General features: G+C 43.8%; 1 protein-coding gene and 1 non-coding gene across 4 annotated transcripts in view; one reads left to right on the forward strand and one right to left on the reverse strand.

The window, feature by feature from the left end:
• LOC148773208 (neuroligin-4, X-linked) overlaps positions 1 to 22623 on the reverse strand; it is a 306595-nt gene that overhangs the window by 11401 nt on the left and 272571 nt on the right. For all 3 annotated transcript variants that reach the window (XM_088833548.1, XM_088833547.1, XM_088833549.1), the window contains 2 exons: positions 10213 to 10398; positions 2367 to 3156 (listed from right to left, as the gene is read on the reverse strand). In XM_088833548.1, coding sequence (XP_088689674.1) covers positions 2367 to 3156; positions 10213 to 10398 — 976 coding nt within the window. The remainder of the gene's footprint in view (positions 1 to 2366; positions 3157 to 10212; positions 10399 to 22623) is intronic.
• LOC129535296 (U6 spliceosomal RNA) lies at positions 20723 to 20824 on the forward strand. Its single transcript, XR_008681573.1, has one exon. It is a non-coding gene; the product is annotated as a U6 spliceosomal RNA (small nuclear RNA).

Below are 22623 nucleotides of genomic sequence, written 5' to 3' on the forward strand. Positions count from 1 at the left end.
ATCTACTCCAGTATTCCTGCCTGGAGAATCCCATGGACAGAGAAGCCTGGTGGGCTATGGTCCACAAGGTCCCAAAATCTGCTAGCCCTCTGAATGGCAACCCACTCCAGTATTCTTGCCTGGAGAATCCCATGGACAGAGGAGCCTGGTGGGTTATGGTCCACGTGGTCCCAAAATCTAACCCTCTGAATGGAAATCCACTCCAGTATTCCTGCCTGGAGAATCGCATGGACAGAGAAGCCTGGTGGGCTATGGTCCACAAGGTCCCAAAATCTGCTAGCCCTCTGAATGGCAACCCACTCCAGTATTCTTGCCTGGAGAATCCCATGGACAGAGAAGCCTGGTGGGCTATGGTCCACAAGGTCCCAAAATCTGCTAGCCCTCTGCACCTCCCCTCAACCCTTCACCAGGGCTGGGTGAGGCTGCAGTATGGGGGTCTAATTCCGCTCCTAACCCACCCCCACCGTTACCCCACTGCCGGTGGTCGACAGGAAGATTTAGCATCTTCGTTTTAAGTTCAGAACTAGGAGCTCAAGGTTAATGACAGAAGTACACACAGGTGGAACACAAGGATACCTCATTATTTCCCACAATTAAGTCACTCGGCAAGAGAGAAAATGAGAAGATTCCGTGATACTGGGGGCTGCTTGAGAGGTCGGGGAGTGTTTCATCTCACTGTCTGCAGAGAATCTGCTCCAGGGAACGTGGGTGGACCCCACTGCATGTGTAACTCTTGTTTATTTTCTGCTACATCTAGCCAATGAGCTTTCTATATATGTACGTAGAGAGATATATACAGGTAAATCTAGGCAAATATATGAAATTTACATAGAGTAATGAAATTAAAGTGTATGTACTCTGCTGTGCTAAGTCACTTCAGTCGTGTCCGACTCTTTGTGACCTCCAAGGACTGTAGCCCGCCAGACTTCTCGGTCATGGGGTTTTCCAGGCAAGAATACTGGAGTGGGTTGCCATTTCCTCCCCCAGTGTAACCACCTAGGAGTAGTTAAAAAGCATTTCAAGTATCTAACCAGGGGATGGTTATTCAGCCTTTGAAAAACTGGTCAGTCCACAAATCCAGAAGTGGCTACCAAAAGCCTGTCAAATATCAGCTCTCCCAACAGACATTAGCACTAGCGAGTTTGGAAACCAACATAAAGGAGTATTAAAGTGTATATTTTTATATAAATGAAATAAATATATTTGCAAATATATGTGTATATCTATATAAAAATGTATAAATATTTATACATTATAAATAAATTTATAAATATTTTATATAAATAAAATATATTTGTAAACATGTATAAATAAATCCCATAACTCATATGGAGAAATGTTATGTGAGTATATACACATATATGTGTCTGTGTGTATATATAAATCCTATATATATACACAAACAGGATTTCTGTACACTTAATGAGATAAGTGGTGGCTCAGACATTGCAGGTCTCCACCTGCAATGCGGGAGACCTGAGTTTGATCCATGGTTTGGAAAGATCTCCAAGAGAAGGGAACGGCTACCCACTCCAGTATTCTGGCCTGGAGAATCCCATGGACACGGGAGCCTGGCAGGTTACAGTCAATGGGGTTGCAAAGAGTCGGATACGACTGAGCGACTTTCCCTATAGCCACCCTTATATGTGCTAATGCATATATAATATATAGCTATGTGATATACACAAACAGTATTTCTATATATTCATTATCAGATTTATTTCACTCCTTGGCTACGCAGTAAAGACAATTTCCCTGGGGCACATGTACTTTGATAACCTTGTTATTGACCAAACAACTCAAGATCCTGTGTAGATTGGAAACTCCAGGTTGGTGTTCGATCAAGTAGCCAAGTATGTCCAAATCTCCGACAAGACAAGGCCCTAACTGGATTTAAAACTCCAACTCAACTTTGAACGGAACAAGCAAGTATGTCTAAATCCCGAATAAAACAGGGTCGTACCTACCTTTGAAACTCCAACTCAGCTCTGAGAGGAATAGCCAAGTGTGTCTACAGCCCTCACCAGACAAGGTCCAAACCGAGATTTGAAACTCCAGCTTGATGTTCAACAGAATAGCTCAGAATGTTTAACTACTATCCCAGCATGGACCAAATGGAGAATTTTCAACATGGCAGGGAACACCACAGTAAAAAAAAAAATCTGGCTTCACAGAGAAGGACTCAGGGGTAAAGAAGAACCGACGTCTCCCTCTATGTTGGAGGCAGGGTGGTGGAAATGACTGTTCTCATTACTGGGTGGGCAGGTGCGTGTGTGCCTGTGGACCGTTGCCAAGCTAGTTACAGAAAACGCACTGCTTAAGGAGGAACCCGGCAGGCAATAGCGTGATGGTGGGGGAGAACCTACCCGGTTTTGGCGAAGTTGGTCCAGTACGTCATGACCACCGCGCTGAGCATCACGTCGTTCTTGGAGAAGTTGCAGCTGAAGAGCTCGGTGGGACCGATCATGGGGATGCCGAAGACGTAAGGGACCTCGTCGCCGTGGGCCGAGTCCGCCCAGCTGGGCTTCATCTCGCTTTGGCAGTGGTGGTAGAAGGCGTAGAAGTAGGTGGGTGAGCCGTACTGGGCGTGCAGGTCTGCGGTGGCCACGGCAGGGGCCACCCACTGGTGGTCCGTGAACAGAGCCACCAGGGTCTTGCGGCGCGTCTCCGGGTTCTCCTTGTCTGCCCAGTCCGTATACATGAACTTGATGGTCTCCCGCAGGGTGTCCTTGCCCTCCGGGTAGCCGTACAGGTTGTCCACGAAGTTGGACACGGAGAAGTCAAAGTCATTGGGCGTCACGCCGTCTTCGTGGTCCACGATGCCGTCCACGAACTTGAGCCCCTCGCCCTGGTTGACGCCCAGCATGATGTCGTAGTTGAGGAACTCGCCCTGCTCCATGAGGATCTGGGGGTCGTCGGGGATGACGTCCCCGTCGATGACGGGCCCGAAGGAGATGTGGTAGGTGGCCGGCGTGATGGTCTGCTGGATGAGCTCCCGGTAATTCTTGTTCCGCAGGCACTCCACCATGTCCGTGGTGTCCAGCATGTTGCAGCCTACTTTGTCTGCCAGGATCCGAGTGTACTTGGCGGGCTGGTAATTGACGGCCCAGCTCGACAAGGCGGTCCCGCTCTGGATGATGGCCTTCTGGAAGAGACCTGCAGGGGCGAAATGGCGGACACGCAGATGACAAACCCGAGAGACAGAAGGGCAGCCTTCCACCTGGCAAAGAGGGCTCTGACTGTCCCGCGGGGGGACATGAGTTTCTGGATGCGGGAGCACTGCAGCCCTTTCAGCATCTCTCTCTCTGCCATATCTCTCTGGTTCTTGGTCCCTCCCCTTCCCCTCTCGCTGGACTTGAAGGATGCTCTCTCGCACACACACCACTATTCAGGAAAAGGAAACTGCCTTTACATCCTGGCAGCAGTGGTCATAAAAGATACAATCGCTCTCCTCTTCCCGGACTGGGTACAATACGGCTCCATCCTTAGATGTAAATAAAGCTTCGCAGAGTGATCATAGCCCCTCCATCCCCTAAAACATGCTTTGTGGTCATAAGAGGCCAAAGGCTGTTTTGCCTTATTGGCAAAACCGGGTGCCACTTTATTGGGCGGAAGGGATGGGTGAATTCCATCGACATCAGGTTCAGAGCATAACATTCTGGAATGCGTTTTTATTTCCACGCTCCATACACTGAACGTGCTAAAAAAAAATTGCAATTAAAATAAATCCATTACATTATCTATTCCTGAAGTACCTTCACTCAAATGCCCCCACTAAAACATACTTTCTTTTCTAAAAAAAAAAAAAAAAAAGAAAAAATCATTAATCCCAAAATGGCATCCATTCAAAACCCAGACTTTGGTATAACTTATCCTGCTATGTTTTAAACGTCATTTGTTGAGAAATGGTTTAAAAACTTTTAGGCTGTTTTACAAGTAAAATTCCGTGTAGCTTAAAATTTACCATCTGATCAGTCTAGTACGTGAATGTCCAGAGATAAACAAAAGGTTTTTTTTTTTTTTAATTTTTTTTTTTTTGATGTGGACCGTTTTTAAGGAAAGTGTTAGTCACTCAGTCGTGTCCAACTCTCTGAGATCCCATGGACTGTAGTCTGCCACGCTCCTCTGTCCATGGGATTCTCCAGGCAAGAATTCTAGAGTGGGTTGCCATTGCCTTCTCCAGGGGATCTTCCCAAGCCAGGGATCAAACCTGGGTCTCCTACATTGCAGGGGGATTCTTTATTGTCTGAGTCACTGGGGAAAGTCTTGGTTGAATTTCTCACAGTATTGCTTCTGTTTTCTGTCTTTCTGTGAGACATATGGGAACTTAGTTCCCTGATCAGATATAAAACGCACACCCCTTGCATTGGAAGGAGAAGTTTTAATGGCTCGACCAAGTCTCCAGTGAAGTCTACTTTTCACTACTCCAATACAAGTGACGAAGGGCTATAAGATCACGGTATTCTGTTCCTTATCTCTTCCTGTCTTTGCCCTGAGCCCCCGCAGGATCTAGTTCCAGGGCCTCACGAGTTGCTGGGAGAATAAAGCATTCAGCCTGGAGTCCACCAGCTCTTGTCCTCTCCGTGTTTAAGGTCCTACGTGCAACTAAGGATGAAGGAAATATCACTGCCATCGGGAAAATGCGATTCTAAAGACTGGAGGGCTGCCCACACAAGATTGAAATGTGAAACAAATCTGACTTTGTCCCACACACCATCAAGCTCATTTGATGGCCAGTTTCCCAACGTTTATCATTCCATTGGAAATGGGCAACTATTGACTTGTGTGTTTGCTTCTCAGCATAAATGTCTTAAAGCAAGGGGTCCTTGGTCTCCGGGATCTAATGCCTGATGATCTGAGGTGGATCTGATGCAATTAAAAGTAGGAATAAAATACACTATAAATGTAATGAATGATTCATTCTGAAACCATCCCCCAGCCCCTGGTCCTTGGAAAGACTGTCTTCCACAGAACTTTTGGTCCCTGGTGCCAAAATAGGTTGGGGACCACTGCTTTAAAGCACCTCAGGGAAACAAGGTCCATATTTGACCTAATAAAGACAATCATAAATCAAGACAACCAGAATCAGGAAAAATGCTGCTGGAAGGAATGCATACTTTTTTTTTTTCTCTCTGTCTCACAACTGTTGGCCGTGACTGAGATAGCTGTGTACATATATATATTTGTTTGTCCAGGAAGCAATATAACCTGTGATAAAGCTCAAAAAATGGAAGAAAATATCCCCTATATTTCATACTATAAAATGGGAGTTACGTTAATATTTTTAGTATCACTCCTTGGTGTTTTTCACGCCGCTGGTCTGGACATAGTTTTCATAGCTGTTCCGTCACTAAGTCAGGTCTGACTCTTTGCCACCCCACGGACTGCAGTACACCAGGCTTCCCTGTCCTTCACTGTGTCCCATAGTTTGCTCAAATTCATGTTCATTGAGTCGGTGATGCCATGCAACCCTCTGATTCTCTGCCACCCGCTTCAGTCTTTCTGAGCAAACAGAGTCTTTTCCAATTGTGCCTAACACCTGGATAGTATACTGGATGTCATAATTAAGAAACTCTCCCTGCTCCATCAGGGTCTGAGAAGTGCCTGGAATGGCATCCTTGTCCACAACAGGGTCAAGGGAAACGTGGTACCCCGTCAAGATGATGGTTTGCTGAATGACCCCTTCACACTGGGTGTGCTGGTCTAATGCGTATGTGAACCACAATTCTCGAACCAAATGATCATTGCTTTGAGTAAATGTACATGTTTCTTACAACGTTCTTATCTTTTCAGTCTTGTAGGTTTCTATTTCATTCCTTGCTACGAGAATGCTGTGGTGGACATTTGCATGAGAATACCCTTTTCCCCTTCTGTACCTTGATTTCATTAAGCGCTGCCACTAGAAGTGGAATTCCAAGGTCAGCAGTCTGGGTATGTTTTGACTGGGAAGTCTTGATTCTGTAGTGCTGGACTGTAACTGCAGAGCTGCTTTGTAGAAATGACCCATGCAAGGCACTACCATAATCGCTTCGGATCTATCGATTTAAGTAATTAACACTCTTCCTCCATTAGTTTTGGCTGACATGTGTTTGATTACTACTCAAGTTGGACCTGACTATTTTGTAAATGGAGAACTGTGATGAGAGCCACTGACAAATGGGAAAGTATCATTATCTTCTGAAATGGTATAGGAATTGTTATCACTAATGATCTAACGTACTCATTTTATTTTCCTTTTTTGAATAAAGGGTTAACATAAGCGTAAGCACTTTCACTTTTTACTTTCACGCGTTCGAGTAGGAAATGGCAACCCACTCCAGTGTTCTTGCCTGGAGAATCCCAGGGACGGGGGAGCCTGTCGGACATGACTGAAGCGACTTAGCAGCAGCAGCAGCAAGCCTTTCATTCAGCTCCTCCACAGTCACTTTTAAATAAAGAATCAAGAAATTCAGATTTCATTTGTTTGACTTAGTATGAATAGAATGCTAGAATTCTAAGTAAAAAAAAAAAAAACAGATAAGCAACAAATCACAGAGTTTTACCGTATAGTGCTGTAGTCAATATGTTGTAATAACCTATAATGGAAAATGATGCATGTATACACATTTGTGTATACATATACATATGTCTGTGTGTGTATATGTATACTTGAATCACCTTGCTGTGGACCTGTACATTGTAAGTCAACTATACTTCAATAATGGAGAAGGAAATGGCAACCCACTCCAGTACTCTTGCCTGGAAAATCCCATGGACGGGGGAGCGTAGTAGGGCTACAGTCCATGGGGTCGCAAAGAGTCGGACACGACTGAGCAACTTCACTTCATACTTCAATAAAATATATATATTAAGAAAAAAAAAGAAATTCAGATTTCAGAAGACTTAAAAATCATTGTCAATCACACATTGCTAATGAAACCATCAATGCAGAAACTTGGCCACAACACTGCAGGTAGAGAAAAAAAAAAAAGATTCTTGCTGTCTCACAGCACAATTATATTTCTCCCTCTTTTTTAGCACATTTATATGGTACATTTTTTTTCATTAAAGAAGTTTTATTGGAGTACGCTTGATGTCCAGTGTTGCGTCAGTTTCAAGTGTCCAGCAAAGCGAATCAGTTATACATATACATATGCCTGCTCTTTTTTAGACTTTTCCCACGTAGGTCGCTACAGAGTATTAAGTAGGGTTCCCGGTGCTATACAGTAGGTTGTTAACTAGTTACCCATTTTATTTAGAGTAGTGTGTGGTGGATGTCAATTCCAGTCTCCCAATTTACTCCTCCCCCTATATCTGTAAACACATGTCTTTATAAAGAAAGATACATACTTGTAAAGAAAGCTAGTAGTCAATGCAGGAGACATAAGAGAGTCGGGTTTTACCCCTGGGTTGTGAAGATCCCCTGGAGGAGGAAATGGCAACCCACACTAGTATTCTTGCCTGGGAAATCCCATGAACAGAGGAGCCAGGCGGGTCAAAGTCCATAGGGTGGCAAAAGAATCGGACAAGACCTAGCAATTGAACAGCACATTTTTTTTAAAGAAAGATACATATTTTTAAAGTTCAGGTGGTTTCGATATACACAGTTCAAATAGATACGGTGAAATTTTAAACCAACAAATGTACACAGGAGGAAATATAACACGACCTTGAAGATTCAGATTATGATTGTCAATGTTCATCTGAACTTGCAAAAGTTATCCCAGGGCTACACTTCTTTATTTTGTTGTTCTTTATGCTCTGTTTATGAAGGGAGTGTCAGGAGGTTATTACACGGCTTCCAGACCTCCTGCATCCAACTCCTGTTCATTTCTATTTTAAAAATCTCTTATCTGTCCATCAACAAAGGACCAGAGGGAATCACCTTGGGTCAAGTTCGTAACAAAGACCTGAGATGATAAGCATATGGCTGCAAACCGTGTTTATGATGAAACCTATGAATCTGCAGCCATCATCCATGTACTAACTCCCTCTCACACTTCTTCTTACAAGTTGAAAACTAAAATGAATAACAGTTGACCAAAGAAACTCAGATAGGCAAACACAGGGTGCAAGCATTTCTATAGAAGTCATTTTCCTCCAGTGATAGTAAGCAATGGCTATCGGTCATAAGTCTAAGTGAAAAAAAAAAAATCTTGTTAAAATTCTTAATAATACTATTTGTTGTTTTTGGATCTCGAAGCTGTGGCCGACTCTTTGCAACCCCATGAGCTGTAACCCACCAGGCTCCGCCGTTCCTGGGATTCTCCAGGCAAGAACACTGGAGTGCGTTGCCATGCCCTCCTCCAGAGGATCTTCCCGACCCAAAGCTGGGTTCCTGCTTTGGCAGGCAGATTCGTTACCACTGAGCCACCAGGAAAGCCTGTACTGCATGTTTAAAAGTTGCCAAGAGAGTGGATCTTAAAATTCTGATGAGAAGGAAAAACAGTTTTTAACTCAATGGTGATGAAAGTTAACTGGACTTCTGGTGGTGATTGCTTTGCAGCTCATACGAAGACTGAATTCTTACCTTATTCACTTGAAAGTAACCACTATTTTAAACGTACGTAATCAAATATATATAATGCAAGTGCAAGTGTCCGTCACTCAATCATTTCCGATTCGTTGGAACTCCCTAGAGTCCAGGATTCTCTGTCCATGGGATTTCTCAGGAAAGAATACTGGAGTGGGTTGCCATTTCCTTCCCCAGGAAATATATCTAATGGAATATGTCAATTATACCTCAGTTAGAAAAATCAGAAAGCAAGCCAGGTTAGAAGAGAATGTGGATATGTGTCATTTGGGGCATTTTCTTCTTTTTTTTTAAATTAATTAATTTATTTGGCAGTATGGTCTTCTCTGGTGGCTCAGTCGTTAAAGAATCTGCCTGCAATGCAAGAGACCAGGGTTTGATCCCTGGGTGGGGAAGATCCCCTGGAGAATGAAATGACAACCCATTCCAGTATCCTTGCCTGGAGAATCACAAGGAAAGAGGAGCCTGGTGGGCTACAGTCCATGGGGTTGCAAAGAATGGGACACGACTGAGCGACTAACACCTTTTCACTTCACTGGGTCTTGGTTGCGGCATGCTGGATCTAGTTTTGAAATCCTGGGCTTCCTGCAATGCTTGTGTGGCGCTTTAACCACTGGGCCACCAGGGAAGTCCTTTGGGGCATTTTCTGTGGAGGTACCACGGTCCCGCCTGCATGTGTCTTGGATAAGAACTCCAAAGGTATATATATATATATATGTCCCCACCCACAACTTCCCTGGTGGCTCAGATGGTAAAGCATTGAGACTCCGGTTCAATCCCTGGGTCAGGAAGATCCCCTGGAGAAAGAAACGGCAACCCACTGCAGTATGCTTGCTTGGAGAATCCCATGGATGGAGGAGCCTGGTAGGCAGTCCATGGGGTCGCAAAGAGCTGGAGACGACTGAGCACTTTCCATCACTTTCACCCCTGTAATCTCCTATAACAGCCGATCCCCCTAGGTTATCGCAGAACACTGTGCTGAGTTCCCCGTGTCACCCGGCAAATTCCTCCTGGCTGTCTATTTTACATATGGTCATGTACATGCCACAGAGGACGAGATGGCTGGGTGGCTTCCCCGACTCAAGGGACATGAGTTTGAGTAAACTCTGGGAGTTGGTGATGGACAGGGAAGCCCGGTGTGCTGCAGTCCAGGGGGTCGCAAAGAGTCAGACGCAACTTGGTGACAAAATAGCAACTACAGCAAGGAGTCTGTAGGATCCCATGCTTCCATGCTACTCCACACAGTACACTTGGGGCCGACTCATGCTGATGCATGGCAGGGGCCAACTCAATAAAAAAAAAAAAAAAAGAAAAAAGTGCCAAAAAAAAAAAAAAAACCCAAAATATGTGCGACACATTGGAATCAAAGGGTAGGACAGAAGGCCACCTTGAGAATTTCTTTGGAAAAAATCACCGCTTTCCATTATTTTAATTATATATTATATATATATATAACTGGAGAAGGAAATGCAACCCACTCCAGTATTCTTGCCTAGAGAATCCCATGGACAGGTGGGCGGTGGTCCATATGGTCGCACGGAGTCAGACAAGACTGAAGTGACTTAAAAGCATCAGCGTATATATATATATAAAATAAAATGACATCAATATTTTAAAAAAGATCTCTATGGAGTTCACAGAGGGGTTCAGCACTTGGTCCCAGGGGGTCCCCTGCCCAGCGTGGGGGATGCCCTTCTTACCTTCTGAATAGTGAGACAAGGTCAAGAGGCTGACGCAGGAGGCGCCCGCGCCCGAGCCGAAGATGGTGACTCTCTTGGGGTCCCCACCGAAGGCCCCGACATTCTCCTCAATCCAGCGTAAGGCTTGGATCTGATCCAGGAGCCCGTAGTTTCCTTTGGCCGCCTGATCGCCGGTGCTTAGAAACCCTGCAGAGGAACACAGGAGATTTTGGGGTCGTCACCTACAGAACAGACGGCCACAGCGTCGCTGCTACTTGGAAGGACATTTCATGGGTCACTTTGTTCCTTGTTTGCTTTTTCTCCATATATATAGAAGCGATAGAGTAGCACCTTTTCATGGCAGAAACGGTTATATGATATAAACAATAGTTACAATGGTTTTTCTTCCTTTTGAAAAGAAAGTGAAAGTCGAACAGTCATGTCCAACTCTTTTCGACCCCATGGACTACACAGTCCACGGAATTCTCCAGGCCAGAATACTGGAGTGGGTTGCCATTCCTTCTCCAGGGGATCTTCCCAACCCAGGGATCCAACCCAGGTCTCCTGCATTGCAGGCGGGTTCTTTACCAACTGAGCCACCACAAAAGTCCTGTTTCTTTTGACAAGATAATGAAATGGCTCACTGGGGCTTTGTATGGGGTTAACATACAAGGCAAAATGAAACTAAAGTATTCACAATACATGGCAATATTGGAAGCCTATACATCTTATTGGCTAGCGGTAAAGAGTCCGCCAGCAATGTAAGAGATGCTGATTCAATCTCTAGGTTAGGAAGACCTCCTGGAAAAGGAAATAGTAACCCACACCAGTATTCTTGCCTGAGAAATCGCAAGGGCAGAGGAGCCTGGCGGGCTACAGTCCCTGAGTTCGCAAAGAGTCAGACACGACTTAGTGATTAAACATTCATTTTACTAGATTCAAGTCATTACTCCTGTGTATATCTAGGTTTTCCTTGGAAAAACAAAAAAAAACTTGGGGAAAAAGAAAAACAAACTAATTTTTCAGGGAAAAAAGTCTGTGTGGCATCAGTGTATAAGATTGTTGCATTGTGTATAAAAGTGTGTATAAGACTGTGTGCCCTCTGTATAAAAACAGTATAGGTTACCTTTTGCCCATTGACTTCCTCATTAACATTTTATTTAACTCCATTCAACTCACAAATGTCAAAGGAAATTAGAACCATCAAGACATGCCACTCTTAAATAGTTTGGAATGCATCTCTCTTTTTCTATATTGAAAAAGATATTACAGTTACATGCAGAAACTTACAATTTTTTAATCTCAGCCAAAAGGCAATGCATATTCAAATCTCCCCAACTGTCCCCCCAAAATAGCATGGACTGCGATACTTTCTTTTATAAACTAGGAGGATTTTAGGTTTTAGTTTTAATTTTAAAACCTGTAAGCTAAGGAATCAAACCCTAAATGCCACCTTAAAAGCTGCAAAGAAGACCATCTGGGCATTCACTGTGGCAAAGTGATTTTTTTTTTTTTTTTCTTATTTTTGAGATCACATGCCCTTTTGGGTTCACACTGCAGAAATATCCTGACCTGGAACCTCTGCTTTCCTCTGATGCTTGAAGTCTTCCTGTGGGACAGACAGATGCTCTCTTGCTCAGATTTAAAACTATGAATATTTTATGAAGCGTCCGCTGAGCTTAAATACTAGCACAAACTCTAATCCAACTTTACATGCAAATCGGTCTTGAGTAAGACTTCTGGGGGGAAAGAAAAGAGTCAAAAAGTTTTTTTTTCCCCCTACTTCCCACTTTTACATGACCCGACACAAAAATCCCAATATATTTCCTCTGGGTGGCTGTTCTTCTTTCACTAAGTTGTGACCAACTCTTTGCGACCCATGGACTGTAGCACACCAGGCTTGCCTGTCCTTCACTGTCTTCCAGAGTTTGCCCAAGTCACGTCCATCGAGTCAGTAATGCCATGCAACCATCTCATCCTCTGTCACCCCCTTCTCCTCCTGCTCTCAATCTTTCCCAGCATCAGGGTCTTTTCCAGTGAGTCAGCCCTTCACATCAGGTGGCCAAAGGATTGGAGCTTCAGCTTCAGCATCAGTCCTTCCAATGAATATTCAGGGCTGCTTTCCTTTAGGGACTGACTGGATTGATCTGCTTGCTATCCAAGGACTCTAAAGGGTCTTTTCCCACTCTGCAGTTCAAAAGCATCAATTCTCCAGCGTTCAGCCTTCTTTATGGTCCAACTCTCACATCTGTACATGACTACTGGAAAAAAGCATAGCTTTGACTACATGGAGCTTTGTTGGCAAAGTGGTATCTCTGCTTTTCCATACGCTGTTGAAGTTTGTCATAGCTTTCCTTCTGAGCAAGCATCTTCTAATTTCATGGCTGCAGTCACCATCCCCAGTGATTTGAGATCCCAAGAAGAGAAAATCTGTCATTGCTTCCACTTTCTCCCCTTTATTTTCCTCTTTATTGCAAGGGTTATGAGAGTCACATATTTCAGGGACTGCTTATTAAATAAGCATGGCCGGTAAGCACAGTGTTTACATGAAGACAGCCTCTTTGGGACTGAAAATAACAGAAATGAGAACCAATGCCTTCAAAGACCTCCTTAAGAAAACCTGGAGGGCTTCCCAGGTGGTTCAGTGGTTAAGAGTTCTCCTGACAAGCAGGAGACTTGGGTTTGATCCCTGGGTCTGAAGATCGCCTGGAGAAGGGAAGGACAGCCCAACGCACTCCAGTATTCTTATCAGGGATCTCCCCCTGGACAGAGGAGCCTGGCGCGCTACCATCTATGCGGTCCCAAAGAGTCAGACATGACCGAGCAACTGAGCACACAAGCTAAGCCGGCAGCAATCCAAGAAATCCTCAGAGTACCAGCTTCTCAAAACCTAGAACAAAATCATAAAGGATGAGATATTTCACCAACTGAGGAATGAGGTTACCTTCCCATAGTTTGCCTGAGTACCTATGAGCCATGGGGTGTGTGAACCAGGAGGGGATTGGGCATGAATGGTCTACTTCAAATAAAAGCAGCAAGAAGGTGGTTGTTTTTTTTTTTGCCATTGTTACTCTGAAATTGCAGTCATCCGGACTCCCAACCTCCTTGCCCAAGTAAATACAAGGATGTCAACTGCCAGGTTGCACTTTCCTGCTGGAGAATGTTCTGGAACCCCCTCCCCACCTGCATTCATCCCTCCTGCATTTGACATGCCTTCTCATAAAATGAATCCCACTTTGCTCGGGGAGGGGAGAAGCCTCTTTCAGCTGCCTTTATGGATGCAACCGGTTGATGATGACGGTCTGGGTACCGGATAATAACCATAAAGAGACAGCCTCTGTCCCTCCATTCTGCAAAGAGGTGATTCCCTCCTAAAGGCTCCAGGAATTTTCTGACAGAACCATTCTGGTTTTAACCCATCCTCCCTCCATCTGCCTCTCCCCTACGCTTCGCTCTCAAGGAATGACCTCCTCACTTATTTTTCTGCAGATGAGCCTGACGATTTGCAACGGATGGTAAACCATGAGTCTTTAGGAAATCAGAGACCCCCCAGACCACAGTGAAACACGACCGTCTCTCCTGCAGAACGTGACTGTCAAATCACCTCTATAATAGGAGGGACCATTAACATTCTGCACCCTGGCAAATCCTCCTTCTAAAAGCATCCCATGGAAAGGTTTGATGCTGGCAAGTCTAACCTCCTTCCAAAAGGTCTGCAGGAAACAGCTTTTCATGTGTCTCTGAACCCCAGCAAAGGTACACGGGGGTTTTTTGAAGCTGGTGTTTCCATAGCGTCTGACATGGAATCTTCATTTACTGCTACAACCAGGGACGGATTTTTCATTTTTTCATCTTTTATTTTGTGTTGGAGTATAACTTATTAAATTGGCACCCCACTCCAGTACTCTTGCCTGGAAAATCCCATGGACAGAGGAGCCTGGTGGGCTGCAGTCCATGGGGTCGCTAAGAGTTGGACATGACTGAGTGACTGCACTTTCACTTTTCACTTTCATGCATTGGAGAAGGAAACGGCAACCCACTCCAGTGTTCCTGCCTGGAGAATCCCAGGGACAGGGGAGCCAGGTGGGCTGCTATCTATGGGGTCGCACGGAGTTGGACACGACTGAAGAGACTTAGTAGCAGCAACAGCATAATCTGTTAAAAGTGTTGCTGATAGTTTCAGGTGGACAGCGAAGGGACTCAGCCATACATATACACGTATCCCTTCTCCCCCAAACTCCCCTCCCATCCAGGCTGCCACATGACATTGAGCAGAGTTCCCTGTGCTGTCCAGCATGTCCCTGTTGGTTCTCCAAGGTAAATACAGCAGTGTGTCCATGTCCATCCCAGACTCCCTGAGTATCCCTTCCCCCCATCCTTTCCCCTGGGAGTCATAAGGTTATTACAGAGCATTGAGCAGAGTTCCCTGTGCTGTCCAGCAGGTCCTTGCTGGTTCTCCATGTTAAACACAGCAGTGTGTCCATGTCCATCCCAGACTCCCTGACTATCCCTTCCCCCCATCCTTCCCCCTGGGAGCCATAAGGTTATTACAGAGTATTGAGCAGAGTCCCCTGTGCTGTCCAGCAGGTCCTTGCTGGTTCTCCATGTTAAATCCAGCAGTGTGTCCATGTCCACCCCACACTCCCTAACTATCCCTTACCCCAACCATTCCGCCACTTGGTTTGTTCTTTTCAGTGCTTCAGAGTTCCCGTTGCAGGACCAGAATGAATGCAAGTGATTTTATATTCCTTATGACAGCATACTGCTTTCCTCGTCTAACCGTCAAAATACAGCATTTGATGGATATGCCTGGTAGTCCAGTTGTTAAGACTTCACCTTCCAAAGCAGGGGGTGGGGGGCAGTGCAGGTTCGAACCCTGGGCGGGGAGGTAAGATCCCACCAGTCTTGTGGCCAAAGAACCAAAACATAAAGCAGAAGTGACACTGTTTCACAAATCAAAGAAAGCCTTTAGCAATGTTTCACATCAGAAATTGTAGAAACAAAACAAAACACGTTGCAGTACTTGATAGAATCCAGACAGACCGTGGGTGGGGGTTTCCTAGCCTGGGATTATGTGAACAACGTGATAGCACCGTGTCAACTGGGGAACAATCACACACTTTACGAAAGCTCGAAGGGTCTGAAGGGTCAGTTTCCCAGATAAGCTCGCAACTTCCCTGACGTGCTAGAGATGAGTTCACAGAAGCCAGTCACTTGACTGGCCGAACCCGGTGATTTTAAACAAATGGCTCCTTTTCACGGACAAACACTCCTGGCTCCAAATCCTCTAAGCATCTCAGCTGATGAAACGCTGGTTTTTGAGATTTACTGTCTCTGAAGCGGAGCTTGTAAATCAGTAATCCGCCCCACCCCCACCCCCTTTCCAACAACATTAACTGAACAAGCAGAGACGCACAAAAGAAGTCGTTTGAATTTAGACAGATTAGGGACCAGATTGATACTGAGTTTCATTCAAAGCACTGGAAGGAATAAAACACTCACACACACACACACACACACACGTGCCCGCGCGCGCACGAGATGTGCTAAGTGGCTGGGTGTTTATTTTAAAATGTGATTCATGGAAAAGATGCTTAAAAATCCTAAATCCCATCTGTCATTGCACGTTGAATGAAATGAGTATTGTCTGCATATCGTCTAAATATCGCTCTGGAACAGAAAGTAGAGGGTTGTAGCATGGCTAACCAGGATCTAAGTGTTTCTCATTCAACTGAACTGCAAGAGTTTAAGAGAGTGGTTCCAGAACACAGAGGTTTCTGCCCACTTTAAGTTGGCCGTAAGAAGCCCAGTGGGGTCAGATGTACTAATAACTACACTTCAGTTGTTTATACCATGACTTTAATGCCACAGATGATGTAATCCCTTGAGAAATAATTCATTACCTAAGCATGAAAGATTGAGGGCAGGAGGAGAAGGTGACGACAGAGGATGAGATGGTTGGATGGCATCATCAACTCAATGGACACGAGTTTGGGCAAGTTCTGGGAGATGGTGAAGGACAGGGAAGCCTGGTGTGCTGCAGTCCATTGGGTCACAGAGAGTAGGACACGACGGAGCAATTGAACGACAACACAGTGGGCTTTTTTTTTTTTTTTGGTGATCATTAAACAGAAGATAACGACTAAGTGAACATAGAAGAAACGCATTTACTTTTTCAAGGTGCTTGCATTTGACAGAGAATTTTGTATGTGTACACACAATATTTAATTCAACAGAGTAAAAGCAAACAGGAAATGTGTAAATGAAAACGTTTCAATGAGAAAAGTCACGGTTTGCTTTAGGTCACGTAAGTTAGCTGGAACAGAAATCTGTGTAACAAGAATCAGAGCTAAGGTAGAAATACGGAGCAGGACAATAAATGCCCGTTTTTGTTCTTTGATGCTTACAGAACATCATTCACTGGGTGTGCTTGTTATGAAATGAAACTGAAGTTTTCTTCTTTTTTTTTTTAAAAAAAATATTTCTTTATTTATTTGGCCATGTGGGGTCTTAGTCAAGGCATGGGGAACCCAGGTCCCTGACCAGGGGTTGAACCTGGCCACCTTGAATTGTTGTTATTGGATTCATTTATGATTTAACAAAAGTGCATAGGTTCTAAAGAATGGAAAAACATTTAAATTCTGTGGGCGGGATAGGCAAAGCTATTTGGATTGTGTCTGATTTTAATTTTCATTTTGCTTAAAAATGGCCCAAGTCGTAACTAATGCTACTTCTATGATATTTCATTGCCATCTCAGTATTGCACAGGGCCAGAGCAATTTCCAGTGTCAGGAGAATAAATCTAAGAGAATGATGATGGACACACGATTTCTACAGCACGTGTTTCAGAACTTTGGGCCCATTACGGTATCAATGGGATTCCCTGCACTGTTTTCATCAAGCATATTCTATCCCTGACTGATAATTTACACTGAGGCTGCACAGATGTCTTAAAGTATTTTAGCTGAAAATATATGGATTCACAAAACTAAAACTCATTAAATTCTGGAAACAAAATACAAAATGATAAAACCCCGTTTGTTATACAACGCTGATCAAAAGGTGAAGATCATTGATAAACACATTTCATGATGATGAGAATTTGGCAACAGCCAGTCTGGAGCCAAATCCCCTTTGAGCCAACAAGATTTTTTTTTCTTAAATCTAAACCCCATCGTTGAATATTTATCCAGATTTGTTGATGAGAAGTCTGAGCGCCAAAAAATAGATGCTTTTGAACTGTGGTGCTGGAGAACACTCTTGAGAGTCCCTTGGGCAACAAGGCGGTCAAACCAATCAATCCTAAAGGAAATCAACCCTGAATATTCTTTGGAAGGACTGATGCTAAAGCTGAAAATCCAATCCTTTGGCCACCTGATGTAAAGAACTGACTCACTGGCAAAGACCCTGATGCTGGAAAAGATTGAAGGTGGGAGGAGAAGGGGACGACAGAGGATAAGATGGTTGGATGGCATCAAAAACTCTACGGACATGACTTTGTGAAAACTCCAGGAGACAGGGAAGGACAGGGAAACCTGGCTTGCTACAGTCCATGGGGTTGCAAAGAGTCAGACACGATTTAGTGACTGAACGACAACAAACTCAGCTGGCTGTCAAATCCTTTTGATTTGATCTCTTGAAGAGCTCATACACTTCATCACTCCTCAAGGCTGCATCGCAGTGTCCAAGATAAGAAGTCTTATTCACCCACTCAACCTTGCTGTTTCCAATCCATTTCTACACCATCAATATAATTATGGCACTCCCCAATGCATACAAAAGGACAAAACACATGAAAATCAAAACTTGAAGCCCTCTGACTCAGCAGTTCTATTTCCACAAATCCTTTCTATAAAAATCTGTATTGGTACAGAAATAGGTTTACAATGTGCGAGGGTTTACAATGTGCTACTGCTCAGAATTTTAAATATATATATATATATATATATATATATTATTATTATTATTATTTTGGGCCAAGCCTCATGGAATGTGGGATCTTAAATCCTTGACCAGAGATTGAACCTGAGCCCCCTGTGTTGGAAGCACAGAGTCTTAACCACTGATTGAACAAGAATATACCTATTGATTATAATTTTGAATGTAAGATGGCTGGAAAGCATCAGCAAATTAATTGACATAAGTTTGAGCATACTAGGGAGATAATGGAAGACAGGGAAGCCAGGTAGGCTGTAGTTCACGGGGTCATGAACAGTTGAACACAAATTAGCAACTGAACAATAACACATCAATGATAACAATCTCAAAATCCATGAATAGATTCGTTGCGTGAATTCTGTTGGCTAAATCCGTGTAACAGGAGGCTGTGTACGTATATAAAATGATACAGATTATTTCTATGTGTAAACACAGAATCACGACTAAGATGTCTTCAGAGAAAACGCAATATTTTGTATTATACATCCCACTTTTATGAATATAACAAGAAGGTTGTGTGAAATATAATCTATGCAAGGAAATCAAATAGTTCATAGTGTTTGTCTCTAGGAAGGGACTTTCCTGGTGGCTCTGATGGTTAAAAACGTGCCTGCAATGCAGGAGACCCAGGTTCGATCACTGGGTTGGGAAGATCCCCTGGAGGAGGAAATGGCAACCCACTCCAGTATTCTTGCCTGGAGAATCCGCATGGACAGAGGAGCCTGGTGGGCTATGGTCCATAGGGTCGTAAAGACTCGGACATGACTGAGTGACTAATACTAAGAAGGTGGCTATACATGATTTTCATGCTTAATTTTAAGTAACTGCTTTTTTTCCCCATGTATAACTGCTTTTTTAACCATTGTACACCAACATAAACATGTATACACACAACAGAGCAAGCTTGTGTGAAAGTCAAATGTATTAGTGGGATGTCCAAGGCCATCTGCTATGGTCCATCTCTACCTTGCTGGCCATGCTTGACACATGCCCTTTAGCCAACAAATCTACCGCATTCCACCTGACTATCCCCTGGGATACACCTTGCATCTCCATTGCTCTCTGAACACAGTATCTTCCATCTCTTCCTGAAGGTGAAACAGAAAGTCGCTCAGTCGTGTCTGATTCTTTGCAACCCCGTGGTCTATACAGTCCATGGAATTCTCCAGGCCAGAATACTGGAGTGGGTAGCCATTCCCTTCTCCAGGGGATCTTCCCAACCCAAGGATCAAACCCAGGTCTCCCACATTGCAGGTGGACTCTTTACCAGCTGAGTCACCAGAAAGGCTACTGGTGTGGGTAGACTATCCCTTCTCCCGCAGATCTTCCTGACCCAGGAACCGAACCAGGGTCTCCTGCATTGCAGGCGGATTCTTTACCAGCTGAGCTACCTGGGAAACCCATGTCTTCTTAGGACACGGTTTATATGGCTGCCAGCATCCTGTAAGGTGCCTTCCTCCTGTACATAGCCTCACTTCAAAACTTACTATCTGATTATGGAGCACAGCGGCACCTGGAGACCGACTCTATAACCTCCGTGGTCCATGGCTTTATGCAGTAATCAACCACAGATACAGGTAATGACATTTCATCTCTTACCCACCACCAACGCGAGTCCCTTCTCAAGTTTCTCCTAGTGGTCTCAGTTCTTTCAAGTCAGTTCACTGCATTACGTGAGTTACAGTGATAGAACCTAACAGTTTTTATGACGGGTATCTGCTCCCAGGTCAGGAGCATGTTACTATTTTGCACTGGAGTCACGCAGTAGGGGACTTTCCAGATGGCGCTAATGGTAAAGAATCCACCTGCCCATCCAGGAGATTTGGGTTTGACCCCTGTGTCGGGATGATGCCCTGGAGGAGTAAATGGCAACCCACTCCCGTATTCTTGCCTGGAGAAAATCATGGACAGAGGAGCCTGGCGGGCTGCAGTCCACGGGGGTCTCAAAGAGACACTCCCGTATTCTTGCCTGGAGAATCCCATGGACAGAGGAGCCTGTCGGGCTGCAGTCCACGGGCTCTCAAAGAGACACAACTGCACAAATGTGTGCCCACACCCAGGCATACACACACACAGAGGCAGTCAGCTTTGGCTTTGAATCTACAGCAAAGCCTCACATTTCTCAGCTGTAAAGCTGAGAAGAGTACATCTTAGTCCAATAGCACAGCTTGAGAACCTAACTGGATGATGTACTTTTTAGAAAGCATCATGCTTCTTAGAGAGCCCATATAACTTTTGCACTTACATGTTTTTTGTGACACTCCAAATTGTATTTAAGACATAAAGATGATTTATTTAGATCTTTATGCTACAAATGTGATATCACAAATCCTGCCATTTATTTCTGTTTCACCCACAGAAAGCAAGTAAGGAATGGTGTCTGTTGACCAATAAAAGAATGCCATAGGAAAAGTGGAAAACTGGTCTCCCTAGGCTCTTGTCTGTATTATACAGATGATAGTATTCATGATAGCCGTGTGTGCAAATAGCCTAAATGCCCACCTACAGATGTATGTATAAAGAAGATGTGGTATCTTATAATAAAACAAATATCTTACAATAAAAATTTCAAAAAGAAGATGTGGTATAGTGCGTGTTTCTGCAGCACATACACTAAAATTGGACCATACAGAAAAGATTAGCATGGCCCCTGAGCAAGCATGACACAAAACTTCATGGATCGTTTCATATTTTTTATGATATGTGCATAATTATGGCTGATTTTCATTGTTGAAGGGCAGAAAACAACACAACACTGTAAATTTTCTTCCAGTTAATAAAAAAGAAAAAAACAAAATATTATTGATTTAAAAAAAGATGATGCAGTGCATACACACATATACCCATGGACTGCAGCCTACCAGGCTCCTCCATCCATGGGATTTTCTAGGCAAGAGTACTGGAGTGGCTTGCCATTGCCTTCTCCGTACAGGAATATTACGCAGCCACAAAAAGGAGTGAAATCATGCCATTTATAGCAACACTGATGAGCCTAGAGATTTTCATAATAAGTGAAGTAAGTCAAACAGAGGAAGACAAATATCCTGTGATATCACTTGTGAAATCCTAAATTGGACACCAATGAACTTAACTACAAAACAGAAAATGACTCCCAGACAGAGAAGAGTCTCGTGGCCGCCAAGGCGGACAGGGTGGAGGGAGGGATCGGGTGGGAGTTTGGGATTCGTAGGTGCAAATTATCACACAGAGGATGGATGAACAAGAGCATAGCGTACAGTGAACTATATTCAATATCCTCTGATACACCATCGTGGAAAAGAATATGTATGTATGAGTCACACTGCTGTACAGCAGAAATTAAAACAACATTGTAAATCAACTGCACTTCAATAAAAAAAAAAAGATTATGCAGACGATAAAGGAAGCTTATAAGCTCCGCCTGAAAAATGTTGGTGAATAACTTTGCACGAAGGTGATGCCTATTTATCTGTTCAGTCCGTATATTCAGTGCAGGTTTATTACTTATTTAGTGTTTATTGGGTACTCAGAGTCTAAAGAGAAATGCAAGGCAAAAATATATTATAGCTGCAGTCAGGCTGAGAAAATGATGGAGGTCCTTATTCAACCAAATTTCTGATATCCACACAATGACCCAACCAATGTGATAAAAGCTGAGGGAAAATGATATGAGTGGATTTTGACATGTATTTTGAAAACCTACAGACAGCTTTATTTCATTTGTGAGCTACAATTCATTTTTAGCACAAATATTTTAAAACTTATTAGGAAAGTCATACATTTTTGCCATCACATTGTGCTTATGAAACATGTATGAAATATATGTGTGTGTGTGTGCATGTCTGTGTCTGTCTGCATGCTCTGTGGCTGTGTGCGACTTTTTGTGTCTCCATGGACTGTAGCCCACCAGGCTTCTCTGTCCATAAGATTTCAGAGGCAAGAATACTGGAGTGGGTTGTCATTTCCTCCTGCAGGGGATCTTTCAGACCCAGAGGATCACAGCCCCCCTCTCTGGTACTGGCAGTCGGGTTCCTTACCACTAAGCCCCCAGGGAAGCCCAACAGAATTTGTATTTATATGGTATTCATGACACTACAAATTGTATTTAAGAAATAAAGATGATTTATATAACTCAATGTTACAAATTTGAAACATAATTTTGATAGTTTCTCACAAAGTGTACAAATTCTAAATATGCTGATCTGCTTAGACACACTAAGTCGAAGTGAAAGTTGCTCAGTCGTGTCCAACTCTTTGCTACCCCATGGACTATACAGTCCATGGGATTCTCCAGGCCAGAATACTAGAGTGGGTAGCCAACCCCTTCTCAAGGGGATCTTCCCAACCCAGGGATCGAACCCAGGTCTCCCGTATTGCAGTGAATTCTTTACCAGCTGAGCCACCAGGGAAGCTCACTATTAGATACACTATTTCATCCTTAACTGCAAGACAAGCATGGCTTGTTGCTGGGTTTCCTAGTATTTACGACTGGATACTCTCTAGGGGCAGATAAGA

The sequence above is a fragment of the Moschus berezovskii genome, chromosome X (genome assembly GCF_049115385.1).
Source record: "Moschus berezovskii isolate FMDL1 chromosome X, NW_MosBer_1.0, whole genome shotgun sequence".
NCBI lineage: Eukaryota > Metazoa > Chordata > Mammalia > Artiodactyla > Moschidae > Moschus > Moschus berezovskii.